Source organism: Bos javanicus, chromosome 1 (assembly GCF_032452875.1).
Source record: "Bos javanicus breed banteng chromosome 1, ARS-OSU_banteng_1.0, whole genome shotgun sequence".
Taxonomy (NCBI): Eukaryota; Metazoa; Chordata; class Mammalia; order Artiodactyla; family Bovidae; genus Bos; species Bos javanicus.
Genome location: NC_083868.1, coordinates 111,336,336 through 111,357,688, shown reverse-complemented (window position 1 = coordinate 111,357,688; position 21,353 = coordinate 111,336,336). Strand labels below are relative to the sequence as shown.

The 21,353-nt window shown below is 40.9% G+C and overlaps 1 protein-coding gene across 2 annotated transcripts in view; it reads left to right on the top strand.

Moving 5' to 3' along the window:
- The window catches only part of KCNAB1 (potassium voltage-gated channel subfamily A regulatory beta subunit 1), a 444,529-nt gene that overhangs the window by 150,341 nt on the left and 272,835 nt on the right, over positions 1-21,353 (top strand). The window contains exon 1 of one of the 2 annotated variants that reach the window (XM_061417774.1): positions 1,106-2,170. The exons of the other annotated variant lie outside the window; for it this stretch is intronic. Coding sequence (XP_061273758.1) covers positions 1,950-2,170 — 221 coding nt within the window. The 5' untranslated portion in view covers positions 1,106-1,949. Of the gene's footprint in view, positions 1-1,105; positions 2,171-21,353 lie in introns of those variants that run through there. 2 annotated transcript variants of the gene reach the window in all.

The following is a 21,353-nucleotide window of genomic DNA, read 5'->3' as shown; positions in this document are numbered from 1 at the left end:
TTAAGGGTTATTGCCTTATTCTTCCCATCCAGGTTGCCAGTTCCTTGAGAAGGATAGTGCTTCATTTTTTCCTCCACATTTCTTTCTAATGCCTAATATGGAGATGGTGCTTACAAATATCATTGATTTAAACACTTCCTTTTTTCTTGACAGCAGTTTCTGTTGGGAACCACCTTTAGAGAGCTGATTTTGCAGAAGGTGCAGTTTTAATTTTAAAACTTAAAAAATTTTAATTAAAAAAAATTTTATTTTTGGTTGCACTGGGCCTTTGTTGCAGTACACGGGCTTCTCATTGCAAGTCTTCTCGTTGCAGACACAAGCTTTAGAGCACTTGGACTTCAGGTGTTACACAGCACGCGGGCTCAGTAGTTCTGGTGCAGGGACTTTTTGCTCCCCTGCATGTGGGGTCTTCCAGAATCAGAGATCTAACCCTTGTCCCCTTCATTGGTAGGCGGGTTCTTAACCACTGGACCACCAGGGAAGCCCCACAGTTTTATTGCAAGCATATCTATCTAAAAAAAAGCTCTGACTGCCGTGCATTTCAAACAGATAAATTATTAGCCCCCTGCTGCTTGGTTTGGTTCAATCACATTTACTGAGGAGTTGCTTTGAATCTGATATTGAACCAGGCAATATTTCTGCCTCATAGGAACATTCAGAGAAGACAGGAGATGCCTTGCTGCCTACCCTTGACCTGGAGATAATGCTTGTCCTCACCAGCTGGTCATAGTCCCAGTCACATGCCCTGGACCTTTCTGGGTGGTGACTTGGACCTTCTGCTTAGCTAGTGCAGCCCCCTTCTGGGTGCACTAAATTGCTGCCTCCTCTCCCATCCTTCACCCTCCTTTGTGAGCCAGAATAGATTTTGCAGCAAGTTAGGTTACTTGACTGAAAAGTCTGCACTGTCTTTTCAGTAAACTTCAAACTAATTTGCTTAAGAAGTAAGTAATATGCAAATGTGAAATAAATGCTGGTAAGGCTAATAACAGGGATTTCAAGCTGTATTGTAACAAACCAGTCACAGAGTATTCACGTGTTAATTCACTGGCATGTTCTCTGGCATAAGCACCCCCATCCTTCCTTCCCCCATTCCAACTGTTGTGCTGCAGCAGAATTTGGTCTGAGTCTGGGCAGAGTCCCTCTTGAAAAGCAGCCCTCCAGCTTCTATTACAGCAAGAGTCTGGTGAAAGTGATTCTTGCTTTCCCCTCGCACACAAAGGCAAGGAGCTCTTTAAAGGGACCTTCCTGCTCCTCCATGCAGCCGCAAACCGTGTGGGTACGGATTCAATGACCCAGGCTTTTGCCTGAAAATGAATGGGGAGGGGTCTTGAGGAGCTCCTAGGACCTCCCGGAGTGGGCCAGGGAGGGAGCTGACAGCCTGAGTGGATGGAGAGCACCGGTCCCTGGGGAGCGGCTTGCCATTAGCTGCTTCTTGGGATGCTCCACGCGCCAGTAGAGCATCCTGCCTTTGGTCCAGAGGGTGCTAGCGGCGCATCTTGCGGTATGCCTGCGTGGATTTGAGCCATCGCCCAGAGGCGAACCCGCATTCAGACACGGCGGACGGGCCTCTGCCAGGGCTGCGTGCAGTCAGCACGAATGCTTAGCTCCAGGCGTCTGCCCAAGCCTCCCGACTACATGGATTTGGCTGTTTAATCAAGCGAGATTACTGCCTGGGAAGATTTGCGAGCCTGATCCGCGCTCCAGCTGCTGTGACAACTTAAGGGCTGGCTGTTTACTTCTGTTGTGTCTGGGACTCTGTCCTGCACCGCAGCCACTCCTGCCACTTTCCCGGACTCTGAAGTCAGCCGCGAGGACTCCTCTGCCGGCATTCCGAGGAAGAGGGAGCAAGGAGGGGTTAAAAGACGAGCAGACCCTCCCAACTGCTCGATCTCTCCTGACTGCCTGTGTTCTGGGGTTCTGAGAGGGACCGCGCGGTGCCCGGGGAAGCAATGCAAGTCTCCATAGCCTGCACCGAGCATAATTTGAAGAGTCGGAATGGTGAGGACAGACTTCTGAGCAAGCAGAGCTCCACCGCCCCCAATGTGGTGAACGCAGCCCGGGCCAAATTCCGCACGGTTGCTATCATCGCTCGCAGCCTAGGGACCTTCACCCCTCAGCATCACATCTCTCTCAAAGAGTCCACTGCAAAGCAGACTGGCATGAAATATAGGTATGGACGTATTGCTAAGATTCCCTCTGCCCCGGGTTTCTGTGTTGTATTACAGGTGTAGTGGAGACAATTCAGCGGTTTTGAAAAGTGACTGACTTATTGGTGGGCTGCTTAATTTAGAATTTTCAGGTGTCTTTAAAATAGGAAACGTGCCTTTCCTTAGGAAAGTGGAAAACCCAAGGTGGTTGTGTGGTGTTGTATTATGTATAGGATTTAAAAACTGTGGCCCATTTTGTATATTCTAAAGTGTTATGAACACCTTAAGAGCTGTATGAATTTTGTCTTCAGAGAATAACACAGCAGCTGAAAACTGGTATTGAGATTAGAGTAGCTTTTCAAGAGCAAATGTACCTGTCCTATTTTATGGTACAGACTGTAGTTTCTGTGATTATACTATTAAAAATAGTTTTCCATCTAGTACTGTATTCTTATTTATCTTTTGAAAGCTCAAGTTGACAAATGCTGGGCAGTCTTTTAAGGAAGTTCTGTTACAGGGAAGAAACACCTATACTGGTAAGTTAGTTTGAACACTGACATACTTAAACCCAAATTATTCTTGAAATACAGTGCAGACCTTATGAAATATAGAGAAAAAGTCAATTGTTGTAATATTACTGATTTCTTCATAAATTTTTAATCTCCCCTTCCCTCTATGCTGCTTTCCAGAGCTGGAAATCTTCCTGGTAATAGTTGATGCTCTCTTTAATAGGGAATGACTGAAATCTGAAAAGTAGAAAATTTCATTATTCAATTCTGTGACTCTTGCCTCCTCATTGTATTTGTTTTGTGCCGAATCTTTCTGACTTTCTTTCTTTAAAACTCCTGTGGTTTTTGTCTCTGAAAGTCTTTGCAGATGTAGAGAAGAGTTTATGATGCGTTTTCCAAAGGCTTTGGTGATTCTAGTTTGCTGATACGACTTTGTCCATTATTTATATTTAACTTTCCTTCATCTTTGTTAGGAACCAGGTTTTAGGATGAAAGGAACTTAAAGCAATTAAAATAACTCCCGTGAACACTTAAGACTAGGTTTTCCTTGTGGCGATTCTGAAATAAGCATTCAAACCAATTTCTATAAAAGTTGTCCTTGAAAAAAGTTTCTTTTCAGAGTTAACAGGGAATCTCATTGAAAAAACAGCAAGCCTTGTTGTTTTGGTATATTTTTGAGCCATTAAGAAATAAAGCCTTGAATTTGATGGGGTAGACTGACTGAAAATTTATAGCTAAAGCGCTTTGCCCCAACTGCGGTACAGTGCAAGCAGCCTAACTCCAGACAACTCCTTGAAGTATCACTGGTGTGAGGACCTCTGCTTTTCTTGATATTTCCAGGGTGGAGAATGGGGCCCCATGACAGGTTGGTAACTAGGACTGCAGTCTTGAGTGCACTGGCATTTTCTATTGCTGCTTCTGTGGCACACACCCAGCCTGTGCCCCGTGGCCACGATACTGCTCCGGGTGCACTTCAGCAGCTCTGATGGAGATGGAGAGGAGTTGCTGCCTTCTTGGGCAGGGCCCCTGGGAATGGTACACTCAGGGTTAAAGCAGACTGCAGAGGTAATTTGAACCGTGGCCTTCAGCAGCACCTTGAGCTCTCTTTTTGTAAGCCAGAAGGGATAAATAGTAACACCCTTCATTTCTTGTGGCAGAGTTTCATAGTTGCATGTGAATTGGTGTATTGGAAGAGTTTCCTCTTACGAAAGCAGGAGATTGCCATTATGGTTTTTCTGGTAATGTAGCTCAGCTCAGTTTGAATGATAATACACACCAGAAGCTCAGTGTATAAGATTCACTTGGGCATCTTTCATTACTACCAACTAAGGACAGCTCTTTCCTGACAAAAAGCTAGCAATCTGCAGTCTTCAGGACAACTTGAAGTATTTGCTGTTTATGGTGACTGGACATTACCTGGTTTCTACTCCCCCTCTTATTCTGAATTGTTCCATCTATGACAGGCAGGTGGTTTTGTGTGTGTGTGAGTGTGACTTAACTCCTTTGTCTTTCAAATTCTACTTAGAGTGACCTTTCAGGAAAGAGATCAGGAGATTATGCCAAATGTACACTAAGACTTTCTTAGGGTTGGAGAAAGAAAGAAGAGAAAGACAGAAGTAGGGAGGGACAGAAGTAGGAGGGAAAGAGACTATAATATACTTTATAAAAATGATAGAAATATTCTATTAGTTATATTTTTTGGCATTTATGTCACTAAAATATATTGTGCATGCAAAAAGTATTTATTACTAATAATGTAGCAAAAAAATTTAAAAAATAATGCCATAGACTTGGGGAGGTAATTGGCTTGGGTAAACAATCAGGAGAATGCCTGAAGGCACTAGAATGGAAAATCAGTGGTTAATTGTGTTTATAATAATATTCTCATCCTTGAAAATGATTTCCATTGGCACAACTTAACTGGGATCCATGAATCCTATAGAAAGTAAAAATATTGTCTTTGTGTATATTTTTGAGGAGAGGGTTCATAGCATTGGTCAGAATTTTTAAAGTGTTTACCACTCAGTAATTGTCAAAAAAATGTTATGGAATGAAGAGATACCCATTTAATCAACAAATATTTACTGAGCACCTGTTCTGTGGCAAGAACCCTATTAGAAATGGGTACGCAAATGTGTAGAAACCAGATAAGGTTTGGGGTTCACATTCATATGAAAACAGACCATGAATAAGCAAACTCACAAATACATAATAATTTTATACTATAAGATGTTTTTATGAAGGTCGTATTTTTGGGGTTCATAGTCAGACCTCAACCAACCTATTGGTCCATTTTGAGGTTACCGTCTCAGTTATGGTTGCATCTTGGGGCACAAGTCATTGTGCCCATATCTGCCATCTATTTGCCATCCCAGGGACTTCTTTCAGGTTCCAGCCTTGCTGTAGGGGGCTACCTGGCCATTGAGGACCTACTTACAACCCTGAGTAGAAGATTTCTACTCATTTAATACCTTATGACTTTTAAAGCAAAACTCATAGCTTATAATTTCCATCCTGACATTGCCAACCTGACATTAATCAGAAACTCATGAACTTGGGATTTTAGAAAGAATTAATATACACTTGTATGAAGCATCTGAATTTTGCAAGAATACTCAAAGCTACTTTTACCTTCACATCAGCATTGTGCAAGAATCTTGCATAAAATTAACTATTGTTTCAAGGCTAATGGTGAGAAAAAAAATCCACCAGAGCAATCTGCTATTCAAATGTCACTGTAAGTTCAAGAGAACAAAATTCCATCTAACATTTATCTTGGGAACTATCTTGTGTGTAGATAATACAGGACTATTGTGTTTCTTATAGTTTTTATATTTGTGCCTTATTAATACATAAGAGGTCCTTTATCTTAGTTTTGCATATATTTTTAATATTAGAGTTCATCACACTGTTAGAGTTTGATATACACTCTGCAGGTATACATGATAGATGTTCACATGATATATATACATGTGATGGGTATCACATAGAGGTGGATACATACATCAACCTTTTATCCTAAGAAAGGCAAATCACTCAGAAAAGGAATTAAGCCAGCTTTTTTTGGTTGCTTTTGTTTAATTGACTTATTGGGTGTTTTTTTTAAGATTTTTTTTTTTAGAATGATCCAGCTACTAGTGATTGACGTGATCTCAGAGCTTTTGTTATTCATATTTGAGCACATTTGTGCTGATAAGCTACTCCTCTATTCCAAAATTTTTACTTTAGTTCCAGAACAAATTGAATGTCAATGAACCCAATTTCATGAAAAAAGTATTATTTGTAACATATACATTTGTACCAATATAACTTTGTGTTATATAGTTGCATAAAACATGCTTTGAAATTCTTAAGAGAATTATTTACAAGAAGGAAATTGTCTGAGCAATAATCTTTAATTCCACTATAAAACTTCTCCTTTTTTGGAGTCAATCCATTTTACCTTTTTTTTTTGGTCATTATTAAATTTTTTAATTCAAATAATTATAGATCACAGAAATTCACAAAAAAAGTACAGGGAATTTTTATGTAACTAAATGATTTTTCTCCATTGAGAACATCTTGTATAACTATAGCACAGCATCAAAACTAGTAGATTGACATTACTGCAATTCACAGAATTTGTTCAGATTTTACTGGTTATCAGGTATTCATGTGTGTGTATTTCTATGTCTGTGCAATTAACCACATGTAGAAGTTTGTATAACTGCCACCACAATGAAGCATTAAACTTGCTTCATCACCACAAGGCTCCCTCATACTACCCCTTTACAGTCACATCCATCCTCTTTGGCAGTCCTTAATCCTTAGCATCCACTAGTCGCTGATCCTCTATAATTTGTTGTTTCAAGAACATTATATAAATGGGATCATACAGTTTGTAATATTTTGGCATTGGCTTTTTCCATTCTGCATAACTCTCTTGAGACTCATCCAGATTGTGTGTATCAATAGTTCATTCCTTCTTACTGAGTAGTAGCTCATGGTAAGGATGTTTCACGATTTTTTTAACCATTCGTTGAGTGAAGGACAATTGGGTTATTGTCATCATAGATAACTTCAGATTAGAGAATTATTCCCAAATTTCTTCATTGCTATTCTGTAGCTCAAGGGATAAAATCCCAGCTACCTAGCATGGTACCGGAGATCCTTCATGGTCTGGCATTCAGCATGCTTTACAGTCACTACTCTGTTCTTATCTCTGACAACTTGGTTTTATCAGAAGTACCTACTCGAGACAGCCATTCCTTATAGTACCCTGGATCTTCTTGGTTTTTTATGCCTCTGTATCATTTTCCATGCTAGTCCTTCTACCCCTGGGATTCTCCTACCTCCTTTAGACAGTTAGGCAAGCTACCATGCATCCTCTAAGACCCAACTCTAGCCTAACCTTCTTTGTGAAACCTTGCCTGGCTGCACCCCGTACAGCACTAAATACTTGTTCTTTAGTGCGTCCACTGCATCTGATTCTTATTTCTGTTATGGAATTTATTGATCATGTAGTGTTGCTATTATCCATTTGCATCTGTATCTTCCCCATTAGTCTGTAAACAGCTTGAGGTTTGACTCTGGCTCATCTCTATAACCCCAGAGTCTAACCTGGCACCTGGCACATAATAACTGCTCAATAAATGCTTGGAAAATGAATGACCACACATGCAGGATACTGTGTAAAATGCTGGGGATACAGACTGAGGGTCCTCTCTTGAGTATTTCCAGTTTAGTATGGTGGTGTGGTGTGTGTACTCAGTCATGTCCAATTCTCTGTGACCCCATTGATTGTAGCCTGCCAGGCTCCTCTGTCTTTGGGATTTCCCAGGCAAGAATACTGGAGTGCGTTGCATTTCCTCCTCCAGGGGATCTTCCTAACCCAGGGATTGGACCTGTGTCTCCTGCATTGGCAGGCAGATTCTTTACCACTACATCACCTGGGAGGCCCAATGTGGCTAGATACCTGCATGAAAAGGCTGCACATGTTAAGTGATACAAAGAATAATTGTTGCTATAGTTTGAGGAGCCATCATTCATTAGGGGCTGTAGGAGTTAGGGAGAGGTTTCATGAGAAAGATCAGGGAAGCTTGATGTTGAGAAAGGAGAAATACCAAGATGAGCAGAAAGGAGGATGAGATCTTATAGACTGCAGCAGAGGAGCAGCCTGTCCCAAAGGCTGTGCATGGAGTCCTGAGAAATAATGGAGTAGGGCAGAGAGTTCATACAGGGAAGTGGTGAGAGGGCATCCTGTAGAGGCAAAGAGGAGTTGGATGTAAGGGGAACATCAGCAGTGAAGAATCATTTCAGATTTTTGAACAAGGTGTCTGGTTACAAAGTTCTATTAAGAAGAAATTAATCTGGCAGCTGTTCCAAAAAAAAAAAAAAATCTAACAGTTGTAAGTTTGAAACAAGAGAATTTATGTTGAATTTCAAGGCACTTTCTATTTTCCTATAAAAATAAGACTACATAAAAAAGGCTCGGACCAGATGCCTTTCTCAGGCCCTTCCTCCTCTAGCCTCTTTATTAAAGCACACATCTCATCCACAGTTCTTTACCTCCCACGAATGGTGGGCAGATTTTGAATCAAAGCAATTGAAGTGAAAGATCAATCTTGTCAGCTGATTACGTAAAAAGCACTGAGTGTATGTGAGTGTGTGTGTATGCTTGTGAGCTTCCGTATGGGGAAAAGTGGGAGGAAATAGGTGGGCTGAAGAGGAGGAAGGGGAGAAGTGCCAGCTCTGTGGCTGTTTCAAATAGAGATATTTGATTTTAGTCCAGAGAAGAGAGCAGCTTGGATATTTAAAATGCCGTTTTGGGGGAGAGCGGGTAAAGAATGCCATTGTCATTTGCACTTATACCCATGGGTGTGGGCTTTCCTCTCTTCCTCAAAGCAAAATGATGAAAATGGGGGAGGTGGAGAAACCTTCCTAAAAGTTGGTTGCTGATTCAGTCTCATAGAGTTTATTCCACCTCTGCAAGTCATCAGCTAGAAGTCTGGCATCCATGGGATGGTGAGAAAATGGTAGGAGGGGAGGGAGCCTCCTGCAACTGGTAGGCAAACGTAGTTCCAGGTCTGCAGCTCTGGAAATGTATGTGTGCACGATCTGTGTGTGTGTGTGTACACACATGCACAAGTAAAGGAATCTACCCAAGTATTTCCAGAAAGAACTTGTTTTCTAGCTGAGATCTTCAGTTGGCTTACTATATTTGGAGCCCTTAATCCTAAATCCATTCAGTGACCCTCTTTGGACGTGCACTCATTATAGAAATTCTTTTTTTTAAAAATTTCTGTAAACATTTGCACTTGTGGTAATTTGAGAAATGTTCTGAGAGAAGGAGGAGAAAAAATTCCATTACATTGAAAAGGGAAATCAGATTCATAAGTTTCACTTTGATTTTTTAAATTAATTTCATCAAATGCATAGTTTGTCATTACTATATGAATTCATGAACAGATGAGATTTGGGTCCAGTGAATTGATCAAAGTATAGGACTCCTGGTTTCTTTGAGTATGTTTCACAACTTTTGTTTTGAAAAAAAGAGAATACCAGTTTATGAGAAGAACTGAATTCACATGTATTGATCCATCCATTTCCTTATAAGAATTTCAAAGCCATTTTGGGAGTCATCAGAAATAATAAAAAATAATTTGATGCTGAAATTTTAATTATGTTGTGTGCTTAAAAATATTTCTGTGACCAGTTTTCCACTCTTTTCAGAATTAGAAGATAAGAGTGATAGAGACTGAAGGATTAAGGCCAAAAAAAGTCTTTCAAATTTCCACTTCAATACTGAGAATTTTTAATCCTATATAATCACAGAAATAAATGAATTAGCAGTGGTTGTTGTCACTGAGGAAACTTCAGACTCCATCTAGTTCAGTCACATCATTTTATGCAGAATGACCAGTTCCTTGATCACAGTTACTCAAGGAGCTGATGAAAGGGTCAAGGTCAAACTCAGGTCCTGGCTCCAAGAGCAGGATTCCTTATGCTCTGTTAGCTTCTACATGGTAGCTGCTTGATCATGCCCCATTTTTTAACACAGGAAAGAAGCACAGAGCATGAAACACTTCTAGAAGGGACAATTCCTTTCTATACATGTGCACAGTCTGCAGTTCAAGCTTTTATCTCTAGAAGAAGGAAAGCCCTGCTGTGCATTCGAAGAGCCAGACCAGCTTCCTTCGTCTCCTGCAGAGTTGTGAGGACCCCAAAGTGCCCCCGGGGCAGCTCTCTACTTATACTAATTCTGAAGCTGAACATAAATTAACTTTCAGATGACAGTGTGCTTGGTATTACAGTTTCTAAATAACTGGTGTCTCAGAAAGAAATCTACAAACCCTTGGGCGCAGGTGATAGGACAGGAATACATGTCAATCCTGGATATGAAATGCTCCTTAGGGCATTCAGCACTGAACATACTTCACTCTCCTCCATGCTTTGAGATTACTTTGAAAACTTGCTCCTGAGACTCAGAATCAAAATGCATTTAAAAAAAACCCTTGCAGGTTGATTTTCAGTTACTCAGATTGGAAACCAAAACAGAAGCCCAGCAGTGATTTTTTTTTTCTTGGAATCGACAACTAGGGAGGACTCTGAGAGTCCTCACACAGGCCATCTGGTCCAGCTCTCATGAGAAATCTGTCCTGTTTTTCCAATTTGCACTGTGCAGCAACTACTTGTAAAGGCCCCTGAAGAAATATTGTGTAATCTCCTTTCACAGCAGTCAAGAAAAAAAATTTTTGGCTCATTTTTCTATGAATTAGAATCATTCAGTAAGCTCTGAAATCCTCGAGGAAGCAATAAAGTGAAGGCTCTTAGAATTCTTGTCTGTCGTCTGGACCCTAATAGTCAAAAGTCAGGCTGCAAATGGTAATAGAAAATTGAGAGGCAAGAAAGCAGGGGCACAGCAGTGAGGCAAGATGGGGAGCACCATGTCGTGCCGGAGGCTCCCAACCTCCTGTTGATATCTGGGGAGGAGAGTCTTTCCCATTCTGGTCCCAGCACCTGCTCTCCTGGCCTGACTGTTCTGCTGCTAAATGATCCAAGTCAAAAAGATACTTCACCATGAGAAAATTCCTCCTTGTGATCAATTCAGCTCCTTTCAAGCTGCATTGGAAGCTTCTTGGTTTGTCCTCAATTGAAAGGAAAATGAAAGTGTTAGTTATTCAGTCGTGTCTGACTCTTTGCAACCCCGTGGACTGTGGCCTACCAGGCTTCTCTGTCATGAAATTCTCCAGGGAAGAATTCTGGAGTGGGTAGCCATTCCCTTCTCCAGGGCATCTTCCCAACCCAGGGATTGAACCCGGGTCTTGAGATAGCTATAAGTATCTGCTTCATAAGTCCTCTGGTACTTGAAAACCATTACTAGGACTCAGCCTTCAAATTTCTAGGATGGTTCCTCCTCCTATACTTCATTTTCTGATTCCCAGCTGCAATTATGACTCTCACCTAAAGCCTCTATCCATCCGGAGCTGGATACAATTCCAAGTGTAGCTCTAGACTTTTTAGTACAGAATCATAAGATTACCTAATAACAGAAACATGCTCTGTCCCCTTGTCTGCATTCCATTGTTATGCTTACTGTTTTAGAAGAAAACAATACATTTTAACATTTTGAGCCAATCTTTGAAAAAATTGCTCTGAAACATTTTTAAATGTTCTGACCCATTTATTTGAATAATGGAGGATCCCTCTGCTGATATGTAGCAACTCTTATGAGATAATATGCTCTAAAGGTTTTAATGGTGACAGTTGAAATCTCTTGGGTTAAAGAAATATGAAAAAGGTTAATTCTGACATGTAAGTTTCAATAACATTTGAGTATCTAGATAGAAAAACTAACAGCTTGCAATATGATTTATTTGCCTTTTGATATGCTCTTATAGAGATTCTTTTAATCTAGCAGGTTTTAATGTAAAAGCAACTGTGCGCGACTAGCTTTATTAGCAGAAAAAGTTTTCTGTATTGGTAATTAACATCCTCCAAGACAATATCCCTGAAGGGACTTAACCGCAGGAAATTCCAAGCATAGTGTTCTCCATGATGAGTTTGTTATCTATTGGAAGGCCCATCTGCTTTGACAGAGCTCTTATATAAGAAAAGTGAGCTTTTCCCTGAAGAACATATGCTATTAAGGCACCCTCTTTTCCATTTCTTTGAAATTAATTTCCACATTAAGCTTGGTTTTTGTGTTATGGGGTTTTGTTGTTAGTGTCTTTGGCCTGAGACCACAGCAACAAGCTTGTTATAAAAATCAACTGCGTAAATAACATGGCTTTAATGAATGCTATTCTCTCTCAACAAAAACCAGCAAAGAATCCCTCTGAGGCATTTGATGAAAATAGACCTTTTGAGTCACTCCTTCTCCATTTTCTACGTCTATATGAATAAGCACTTCTGCATTATGGAGTTTTTGCACTTACTGAAAAGAATGGAAATGCTCAGAAGATATCTTCATCTGATCACAGAGGGTTTTCATCTTAATGGAAAACATAGTTGTTCCATTATGATGAAGAGAAAATAAGCAAACTGTTCAAGGAGGCTCAGATAGAAAGTGGGAGTTGGGAAATTCATGGTCTAGCATACAACTTCTCACTCAATAATGGCTTATCTTTCATTTCTAAAGAAGAAGTTCAAGATTTCAATTACACTCAAATACAGTTTTTCCAAAAGCAATCTTTTAGAAATGAGGAGGCTTGGGTATCTTAGTCCATAAAAACAGAATCATTCCTTAACCAGAGAAGCAAGTGTATGTTCGCCTGAGGGCTCCAGAGTCCACCAGATGTTTCCTAAGGTCTTCATCAGGACTTTCTGCAGTCCTATTTCAAAACAGGAAGTAATTTAGAAGGAGACGTGGCAAAGCTGGGCATTTTATACTGCAGTAATTTCCTATTGCTCCTGCAATAAACTGCCATGAAGTTAGTGCCTTAAAACAACACAAATGCGTTCTTTCACAGTCCTGGAAGCCAGAAATCTAAAACCAAGTTGTCAGCAGGGTTCTGTTCCTTCTGGAGGCCGCAGGGTAGAAATTATTTCCTCACCTTTTCCAGCTTCCAGAGGCCACTTGCATTTCTTGGCTCACGGCACCTTCCTCTGTCTTCTAAGCACCTCTCTCCAACTTCTGGAGAGATTGCACATCTCCTGTTTCTCACTTTGATCCTCCTGCTTCCCTCTTATAAGCACTGCTGAGACAACATTGGTTCCAGCGAGATAATCCAGTATAATCATCCCATCTCATAATCTTTAACTTAATCACACATGCAAAGTCCCCTTTACCACATAAGTTAACATTATTCACAAGTTCCCAGTGATTAGGCTGTGAACATCTTTTAGAGGCCATTATACAGTTCTACCACATGTATCATGCAAATATGTTATGCAGAAGAGGGCCAAGTAAAGGAAACCAAAGTATCAAGCATTACATCCTCATTACTTTCTCTAGCATCTGAGACTCAGTCAGGTGAGGCAAGAGAGCAAAAGGAATAATGAGGTCATGGAATATGCAGGGCGATGTGGATTTTTCTCTGTCTAAGGCTATAGCTTAGGTTTGAATCAGAATAAAAATTCATATTTACAGTGTGTAGCTTCATTGTGAAAAAGTTTAAACAGCTTTATCTTGACCTTGGTAATTACCATAATGGCAGCTATTGCTTGAAATCTGTTCTGTTTCTTAGGCCCCTTAATGCAACATCTGCTAGAAATATTCTGTTGTTTTTAATTCCAAGACCTAAGTAAAAATTGGTAAGTGGACAGTAATAGAAAAGTCAATGGATAGCCGTAAAGATCAAGCTGTAATTAAAATTCTCATGACTCCAGAAATATATATAACTGCTTCCAAATTTCATGACTGCAGTCTGTCAGCTCGGGAGTCTCACTTCTTCCGAGTACCTGGAGTGTGGGAGCCATGGCAGTGCATCTTTCATCCTGATATGATGTATCTGTGAGGCTCAGTACATAGATCACAATCTGTGGAAAATTCTGAAAGAGATGGGAATACCAGACCACCTGACCTGCCTCTTGAGAAATCTGTATGCAGGTCAGGAAGCAACAGTTAGAATTGGACATGGAACAACAGACTGGTTCCAATAGGAAAAGGAGTCCATCAAGGCTGTATATTGTCACCCTGCTTATTTAACTTCTATGCAGAGTACATCATGAGAAACGCTGGACTGGAAGAAACACGAGCTGGAATCAAGATTGCCGGGAGAAATATCAATAACCTCAGATATGCAGATGACACCACCCTTATGGCAGAAAGTGAAGAGGAACTAAAAAGCCTCTTGATGAAGGTGAAAGAGGAGAGTGAAAAAGTTGGCTTAAAACTCAACATAGGGAAATAGATGGGGAAACAGTGGAAACAGTGTCAGACTTTATTTTTGGGGGCTCCCAAATCACTGCAGATGGTGACTGCAGCCATGAAATTAAAAGACGCTTACTCCTTGGAAGGAAAGTTATGACCAACCTAGATAGCATATTCAAAAGCAGAGACATTACTTTGCCAACAAAGGTTCATCTAGTCAAGGCTATGGTTTTTCCTGTGGTCATGTATGGATGTGAGAGTTGGACTGTGAAGAAGGCTGAGCGCCGAAGAATTGATGCATTTGAACTGTGGTGTTGGAGAAGACTCTTGAGAGTCCCTTGGACTGCAAGGAGATCCAACCAGTCCATTCTGAAGGAGATCAGCCCTGGGGTTTCTTTGGAAGGAATGATGCTAAAGCTGAAACTCCAGTACTTTGGCCACCTGATGCGAAGAGTTGACTCATTGGAAAAGACTCTGATGCTGGGAGGGATTGGGGGCAGGAGGAGAAGGGACGACAGAGGATGAGATGGCTGGATGGCATCACCGACTCGATGGACATGAGTCTGAGTGAACTCTGGGAGCTGGTGATGGACAGAGAGGCCTGGCGTGCTGCGATTCATGGGGTCGCAGAGAGTCAGACACGACTGAGCAACTGAACTGAACTGAACTTAACCTTTCCAGAAAATTCATACTGTCCCTTCCTCCTTAGTGTTGTCAATTAATGGTGGTGTTGGGGACAGGAAAGTAGGAGTTTCTTGCAGGGATATGAAATTCTTTTTCTGAACCCTTCTATTAAATAGTTTCTTGAACTTGTTAGGTTGGTCAGGCATTTTATTTTAATGACAAAGATATTTTTATTCTTATTCATAAAATTTGTACATATTCTGATACAAATTTTCAAAATTTTTAGCAAGTGTTTTATTTCTATATTATTTTTGGCTATGCTGGGTCATCACTGCTGCACAGGCTTTCTCTAGTTGCGGCGAGTAGGGGCTACTCTCTAGTTGCAGTGCAGTTTTCTCCTTGTGGTGGCTTCTCCTGTTACACAGCGCAGGCTCTATGCCAGGCTTAGTTATCCCTAGAAATGTGGGATCTTCTTGGACCAGGGATGGAACCCATGTAATGGCAGGTGGATTCTTAACCACTGGACCACCAGGAAAACCCCCAAATTTTCAAATGTTTTAACTCATACAATTTTCCTCTGTGGTATTTGGTCTAACATACCAATAAGAAGTAGCTGGTTGTTCCTTAGTTTTCTTCATTCTTTTCCAAGACCCATGGCTCCTCTATCACTGCCTAGAATATTGGATTTTGAAGAATTACACTCTTGATACCAAATCATTTAATTTTGCATACCTTCTCTGGGCCTTCAAACAGTAAGTACCAGATTATATCAGATTTAGGGAGAAGTGTTAGTGGCTGTAGAAGTGTTAGTGTTGGGCTTCCTGGTGGCTCAGAGGTTAAAGTGTCTGCCTGTGTCTGCCTGCAATGTGGGAGACGTGGGTTCGATTCCTGGGTCAGGAAGATCCCCTGGAGAAGGAAATGGCAACCGACTCCAGTACTCTTGCCTGGAGAATCCCATGGACAGAGGAGCCTGGTGGGCTGCAGTACATGGGGTCGCAAAGAGTTGGACACTACTGAGCGACAAATTGCCAACATCCACTAGATCATGGAAAAAGCAAGAGAGTTCCAGAAAAACATCTATTTCTGCTTTATTGACTATGCCAAAGCCTTTGACTATGTGGATCACAATAAACTGTGGAAAATTCTGAAAGAGATGGGAATACCAGATGACCTGATCTGCCTCTTGAGAAATCTGTATGCAGGTCAGGAAGCAACAGTTAGAACTGGACATGGAACAACAGACTGGTTCCAAATAGGAAAAGGAGTTTGTCAAGGCTGTATATTGTCACCCTGCTTATTTAACTTATATGCAGAGTACATCATGAGAAACGCTGGACTGGAAGAAGCACAAGCTGGAATCAAGATGGCCAGGAGAAATATCAATCACCTCAGATATGCAGATGACACCACCCTTATGGCAGAAAGTGAAGAGGAACTAAAAAGCTTCTTGATGAAAGTGAAAGAGGAGAGTGAAAAAGTTGGCTTAAAGCTCAACATTCAGAAAATTAAGATCATGGCATCTGGTCCCATCACTTCATGGGAAATACATGGAAAAACAGTGGAAACAGTGTCAGACTTTATTTTTCTGGGCTCCAAAATCACTGCAGATGGTGACTGCAGCCATGAAACTAAAAGACGCTTACTCCTTGGAAGGAAAATTATGATCAACCTCGACAGCATATTCAAAAGCAGAGACATTACTTTGCCAACAAAGGTCCGTCTAGTCAAGGCTATGGTTTTTCATGTGGTCATGTATGGATGTGAGATTTGGACTGTGAAGAAGGCTGAGCGCCGAAGAATTGATGCTTTTGAACTGTGATGCTGGAGAAGACTGTTGAGAGTCCCTTGGACTGCAAGGAGATCCAACCAGTCCATTCTGAAGGAGATCAGCCCTGGGATTTGTTTGGAAGGAATGATGCTAAAGCTGAAACTCCAGTACTTTGGCCACCTGATGCGAAGAGCTGACTCATTGGAAAAGACTCTGATGCTGGGAGGGATTGGGGGCAGGAAGAGAAGGGGACGCCAGAGGATGAGATGGCTGGATGGCATCACTGACTCGATGGACGTGAGTCTGGGTGAACTCCGGGAGTTGGTGATGGACAGGGAGGCCTGGTGTGCTGGGGTTCATGGGGTTGCAAAGAGTCGGACACGACTGAGCAACTCAACTGAACTGAACTGACCATCTTTACATGAATGTGACAGTGTATTTACAGCCACCAGTGAACACCAACCCCCTCTAATAGTACATTGAGGGCAGGATGGGGAAGAACCAGACCTATCCTTGATTCCCCCAGAATTATTGCCAACAAAGTCCATTTTCTAACTCAGAGATAATATTTTCCTAATGTAAACACAACAATAACAACATCAGTTAATGTCAACAACAGAAAAAAAATTAACAGGTTGAAGTCTGCAAGTCTATTCAGCTAATAAACCTGTTTGATTATACGTCATTGATGGCCACTAATGAAGTAAATGTCATGAATTTAATGTGTACTTCAATTTTATTTCTTAGCAGGAAAGTGGTATCATATGACAATGTCAATGATCAAAGTATTTGACTTTTAATAATGATTAGTTTTAGAAATAAAAACATTCACAAAATGTTAGTTTGTGATTTTTCTTGATTGTTACTCTTGCTTAGGATATTAGCCTGATGTATACCTACTTTGAGATGGAAATACCTTGGGGGCAGGGTTTGACAAAGGACAAATACTAATGATCAAAATGTCTGAGTAACATTCTGTTCCATTAAAATCTGACTTTATGTGATTGCCTCACGTAAACATTTAAACCAAGGAGTTGAAAGAGCTTAATTAGTGCTATTTTTATCCTTGAGCAAAATTCTCAAGGGGTTAGCAAGTAGTGTTATGTCCATTTTCAGTTATAGAAACTGAGGCATAAAAACAGAACCTAATGACATCTTGTACAATCCCAAATATTGAGCTTTCCATTTCAATTCTAAGTTCAGACAGTTCCTGGCCAACTTTTTCTTATGGTGGCCCAGCGTTTGTTTATGCCAGTTGTGACTCAGGACTAAAAGGAATCCAACATGTGCAAGTGGCATTTCTGGGCGAGTTCTATTTTCCCGTGTTGGCATGAGCCACTGAATGGTCAGTACATGGTATCCTTCATTATTACTCTGACCAGAAAATCAGGGCAGAGGTTGAAGTGGAGCAGCATAGTGGTACAAAGAACATATATGCAGGAGCTCAGGGCTGGTTCAGAATCTATAGGCCGATGGGAAGTTTAGCAGCCATTATATTTATTTTTGGCAGTTCAAACTATTAGAAGTTTTCCTAGAGTGGGGAATAAGGATATCTTCAGATCTTAGTAGGTACATTTATATATAGCTCAAGAAAGTAACAAGTATTTTAAAAGTGAATTTTTGGCAAGTGTTCATCACCCACTCCAGTACTCTTGCCTGGAAAATCCCATGGACAGAGGAGCCTGGTGGGCTGCAGTCCATGGGGTCGCGAAGAGTCGGACATGACTGAGCGACTTCCCTTTCACTTTTAATTTTCACGCATTGGAGAAGGAAATGGCAACCCACTCCATCGTTCTTGCGTGGAGAATCCCAGGGACGGCGGAGCCTGGTGGGCTGCCATCTATGGGGTCGCACAGAGTTGGACACGACTGAAGCAACTTAGCAGCAGCAGCAGCATTATACATATTTAGTTCAGCAAGGTGTGTGTGTGTGTGTGTATTTAAGGTGCAAACACAAAACGTGGAGTACTAGCAGTAAACAGGCTCTGCAGGAGCATGCCCAATAGCTCCCAGTACTGCAACACTCATTTACCCAGCTTTGTCTTTTTTTTTTAATTGAAGTATAGATGATTTTCAATGTTATATTAGATTCTGGTGTACAGCAAAGAGATTCAGTTATATATATGTATATATACACACACACACACATTAAGTTTTATATATATATATATATTCTTTTCCACTGATTTATGACAGGTGTTTATATATTCAGTTGGCTGATGTATATTCAACTATATAGAATATAGTTCTCTGTGCAATACAATAGGACCTTTTGTTTATTCATTCTATATATAATAGCTTGCATCTGCTGGCCCCAAACTCCCAAACCAACCTTCCCCTGCCCTCCTTCTCCTTGGCAATCACAAGTCTGTTCTCTGTGTCTGTGAATGTGCTTTTGTTTCATAGATCTATTCATTTGTGTCATTAGATTCCACATATAAGTGATATCATGTGGTCTTTGTGTTTATTTTTCTTACTTACTTTGCTTAGTATGATAATCTGTAGGTCCATCCATGTAGCAGCAAATGACAGTATTTCATTCTTTTTATGGCTGAGTAGTATTCCATTATGGGCTTACTTACTTGGTGGCTCAGTGGTAAAAAAAACCCACCTGCCATGCAGGAGACAATGAGTTCGATCCCTGGGTCAGGAAGATCCCCTGGAAAAGGCAATGTCAACCCACTCCAGTATTCTTGCTTGGGAAATCCCATGGACAGAGGAGCCTTATGGGGTACAGTTTATGGGATCACAAAAATGTTGGATATGACTTAGCAAGTAAACAACAATAGTATACCATTATGTGTGTGTATCTTCTTTATTCCTTCATCTTTTGATGGACGTTTAGCTTGTTTCCATGTCCCTGGGTCGGGAAGATCCTCTGGAGAAGGAAATGGCAACCCACTCTAGTACTCTTGCCTGGAAAATCCCATGGGCAGAGGAGCGTGGTAGGCTACAGTCCATGGGGTTGCAAAGAGTTGGACACGACTGAGCGATGCCACTCCATGTCTTAGCTATTGCAAATGGTGTTGCTGTGAACATTGGGTACATGTATCCTTTTGAATTATAGTTTTGTCCAGATATATGCCAGGAGTGGAATTGTACCTAGCTTTGTCTTTACTAGCAAATTTCTTAATTTCTCTGTGCTCCAGTATCTGTAAAATAGACCTGGTAATCCTTTATGGATTTGCTTTCTAAGATTACATGTGATTGTAAAGTACCAACTGTTATCTGTTAAAATTCTCAATAATATCAAAAAGAAACTTGACAAGAATGAATGAGGCTCTATGAGCACATGTTAATATCATCACAATAGATCTTTCTTTAATCTTTTTTTTTTTGCTTTGAAATATTCATATTTTAATCAGCCTCAGTCTTAGCACAGTATCTGGCATTTTGTAGGCGATCAATAAAGTTCGTTGGATGGATAATTGGATGCATTAATGAGCCAGTTTTCATCAGTGTCTAAGGTTTCTGTGGGATTGTATTGCAATGTAAAACTCTTGGCTTCCTGTGCAGGCTTTATTCTTTATCAGACTTGTCCTCTTCACATCCATGATGAGTTCTTCTCTCCTTTGAAGGCAGGAATCCTGTCTGTTTTTGACCTTAGCTACTGAAGAGCCTGACCTATCCTTGCTGTCCCCCACTGTTTCTATTATAGCTACTTATAACCAGCCTTGTGCCAGGAAGGAATGTAAGGTGGTTCCCAAATGACACGGATTAAAACATGAAAAAAGAAAATTAAAATGACAGAGTAAAGACAGGGATTAAGGGGACTTGTAATCATTGTTCTAAAACATGTACATTCCTTGAGAAAGATCTACTGGCCGTGCACTGCGTTGCTCCAAAAGAGAAAAGTGCATCCATATGCGGGATCCTGGGAGGAGGGCTGTAAGGAGATCATTTGAGTCTTTGCTTTTGTTGGCTTTCTGCTACAAATGTGGGTCTGCGTAAAATGGTGATTCCCAAGTTATCACTTGATCCTTTACAAAGAAGGGGATAATGAAAGCAAGATATTTTATAATACTATAATCTTTATGGTAGTAAATAGATTAAAGCATAAAAAGAATACCTGAATGCAAAATACCAGACTTTGTAGGCAAATTATTTATTTTGATATTCACAGGTTCATATTGATCAATTATGATAACTGTTTCAAAATCCCTTCAATGAGTTGGATTTTGAACACATCATGATGTGCATTTTGAGCTGGTTGAATCTTGCCATGACACATCCAGTCACTCTGGCCTTTTATCAAGGGATACAGCAGCTGGAGAGCCTGAATTCCTCAGGGGTTCAGGTAACAGGTCCTCTTGAAACCCTGAGTCCAGGTCCACTCATTCCAGCCACAGTGAGCTACAATGTTGTTTTCTGAGATGCCGAAACAGAGAAGGGATCGTCTGGCTTGGTTGCAGTGGGGGATTTCATTATCTACTGAAAGATATTAACATATGTGGCTTCTCCCTGCATCTTTCTACTTTCTTTTCTCCATTCAAATAAGTAGTTTATGCTTTCTTATTTGCAGAAAGTGTAATTTTGTTTCCCAAAATCTAAGCCTGTTGAAGAGACTCAGGTTTTAGAGCAAAGGCACTTGCCAGATTAAGCTGAGATTCTGATGGATGAGAGGTTCAGTGGAAGGTCTTTGGCCCCATGAGTCTTCCTCCCTGATAGCATCTGAAGAACATGATAGGATCTCAGAGGAAAGGGCCCTATGGTATCAGAGAGACCAGGTCCCCAGGCAGGGGCTCAGCTTCTCCCCACATCTATGAAGTCACCTGTGTGGCTTGAAGGTAGCAGAGTCAAGGACCATGAGTTCTGGGACAAAGGCTGTCTCTAGGATAACAATGGACAGATGACCAATAATGGGAGGGATTCCTTAATACCTTGAGAGGGTAAGATTGGGACATTGACCTGACCTCAGTAGCATAGAGGGAGCAAAAAGAGAGCCAGTGTTGTCTAAAAGTTAAATTTCCTGTCAGCTTGGCAGCAGAAGCTCCCTGAGTTGAAATTAAGTGA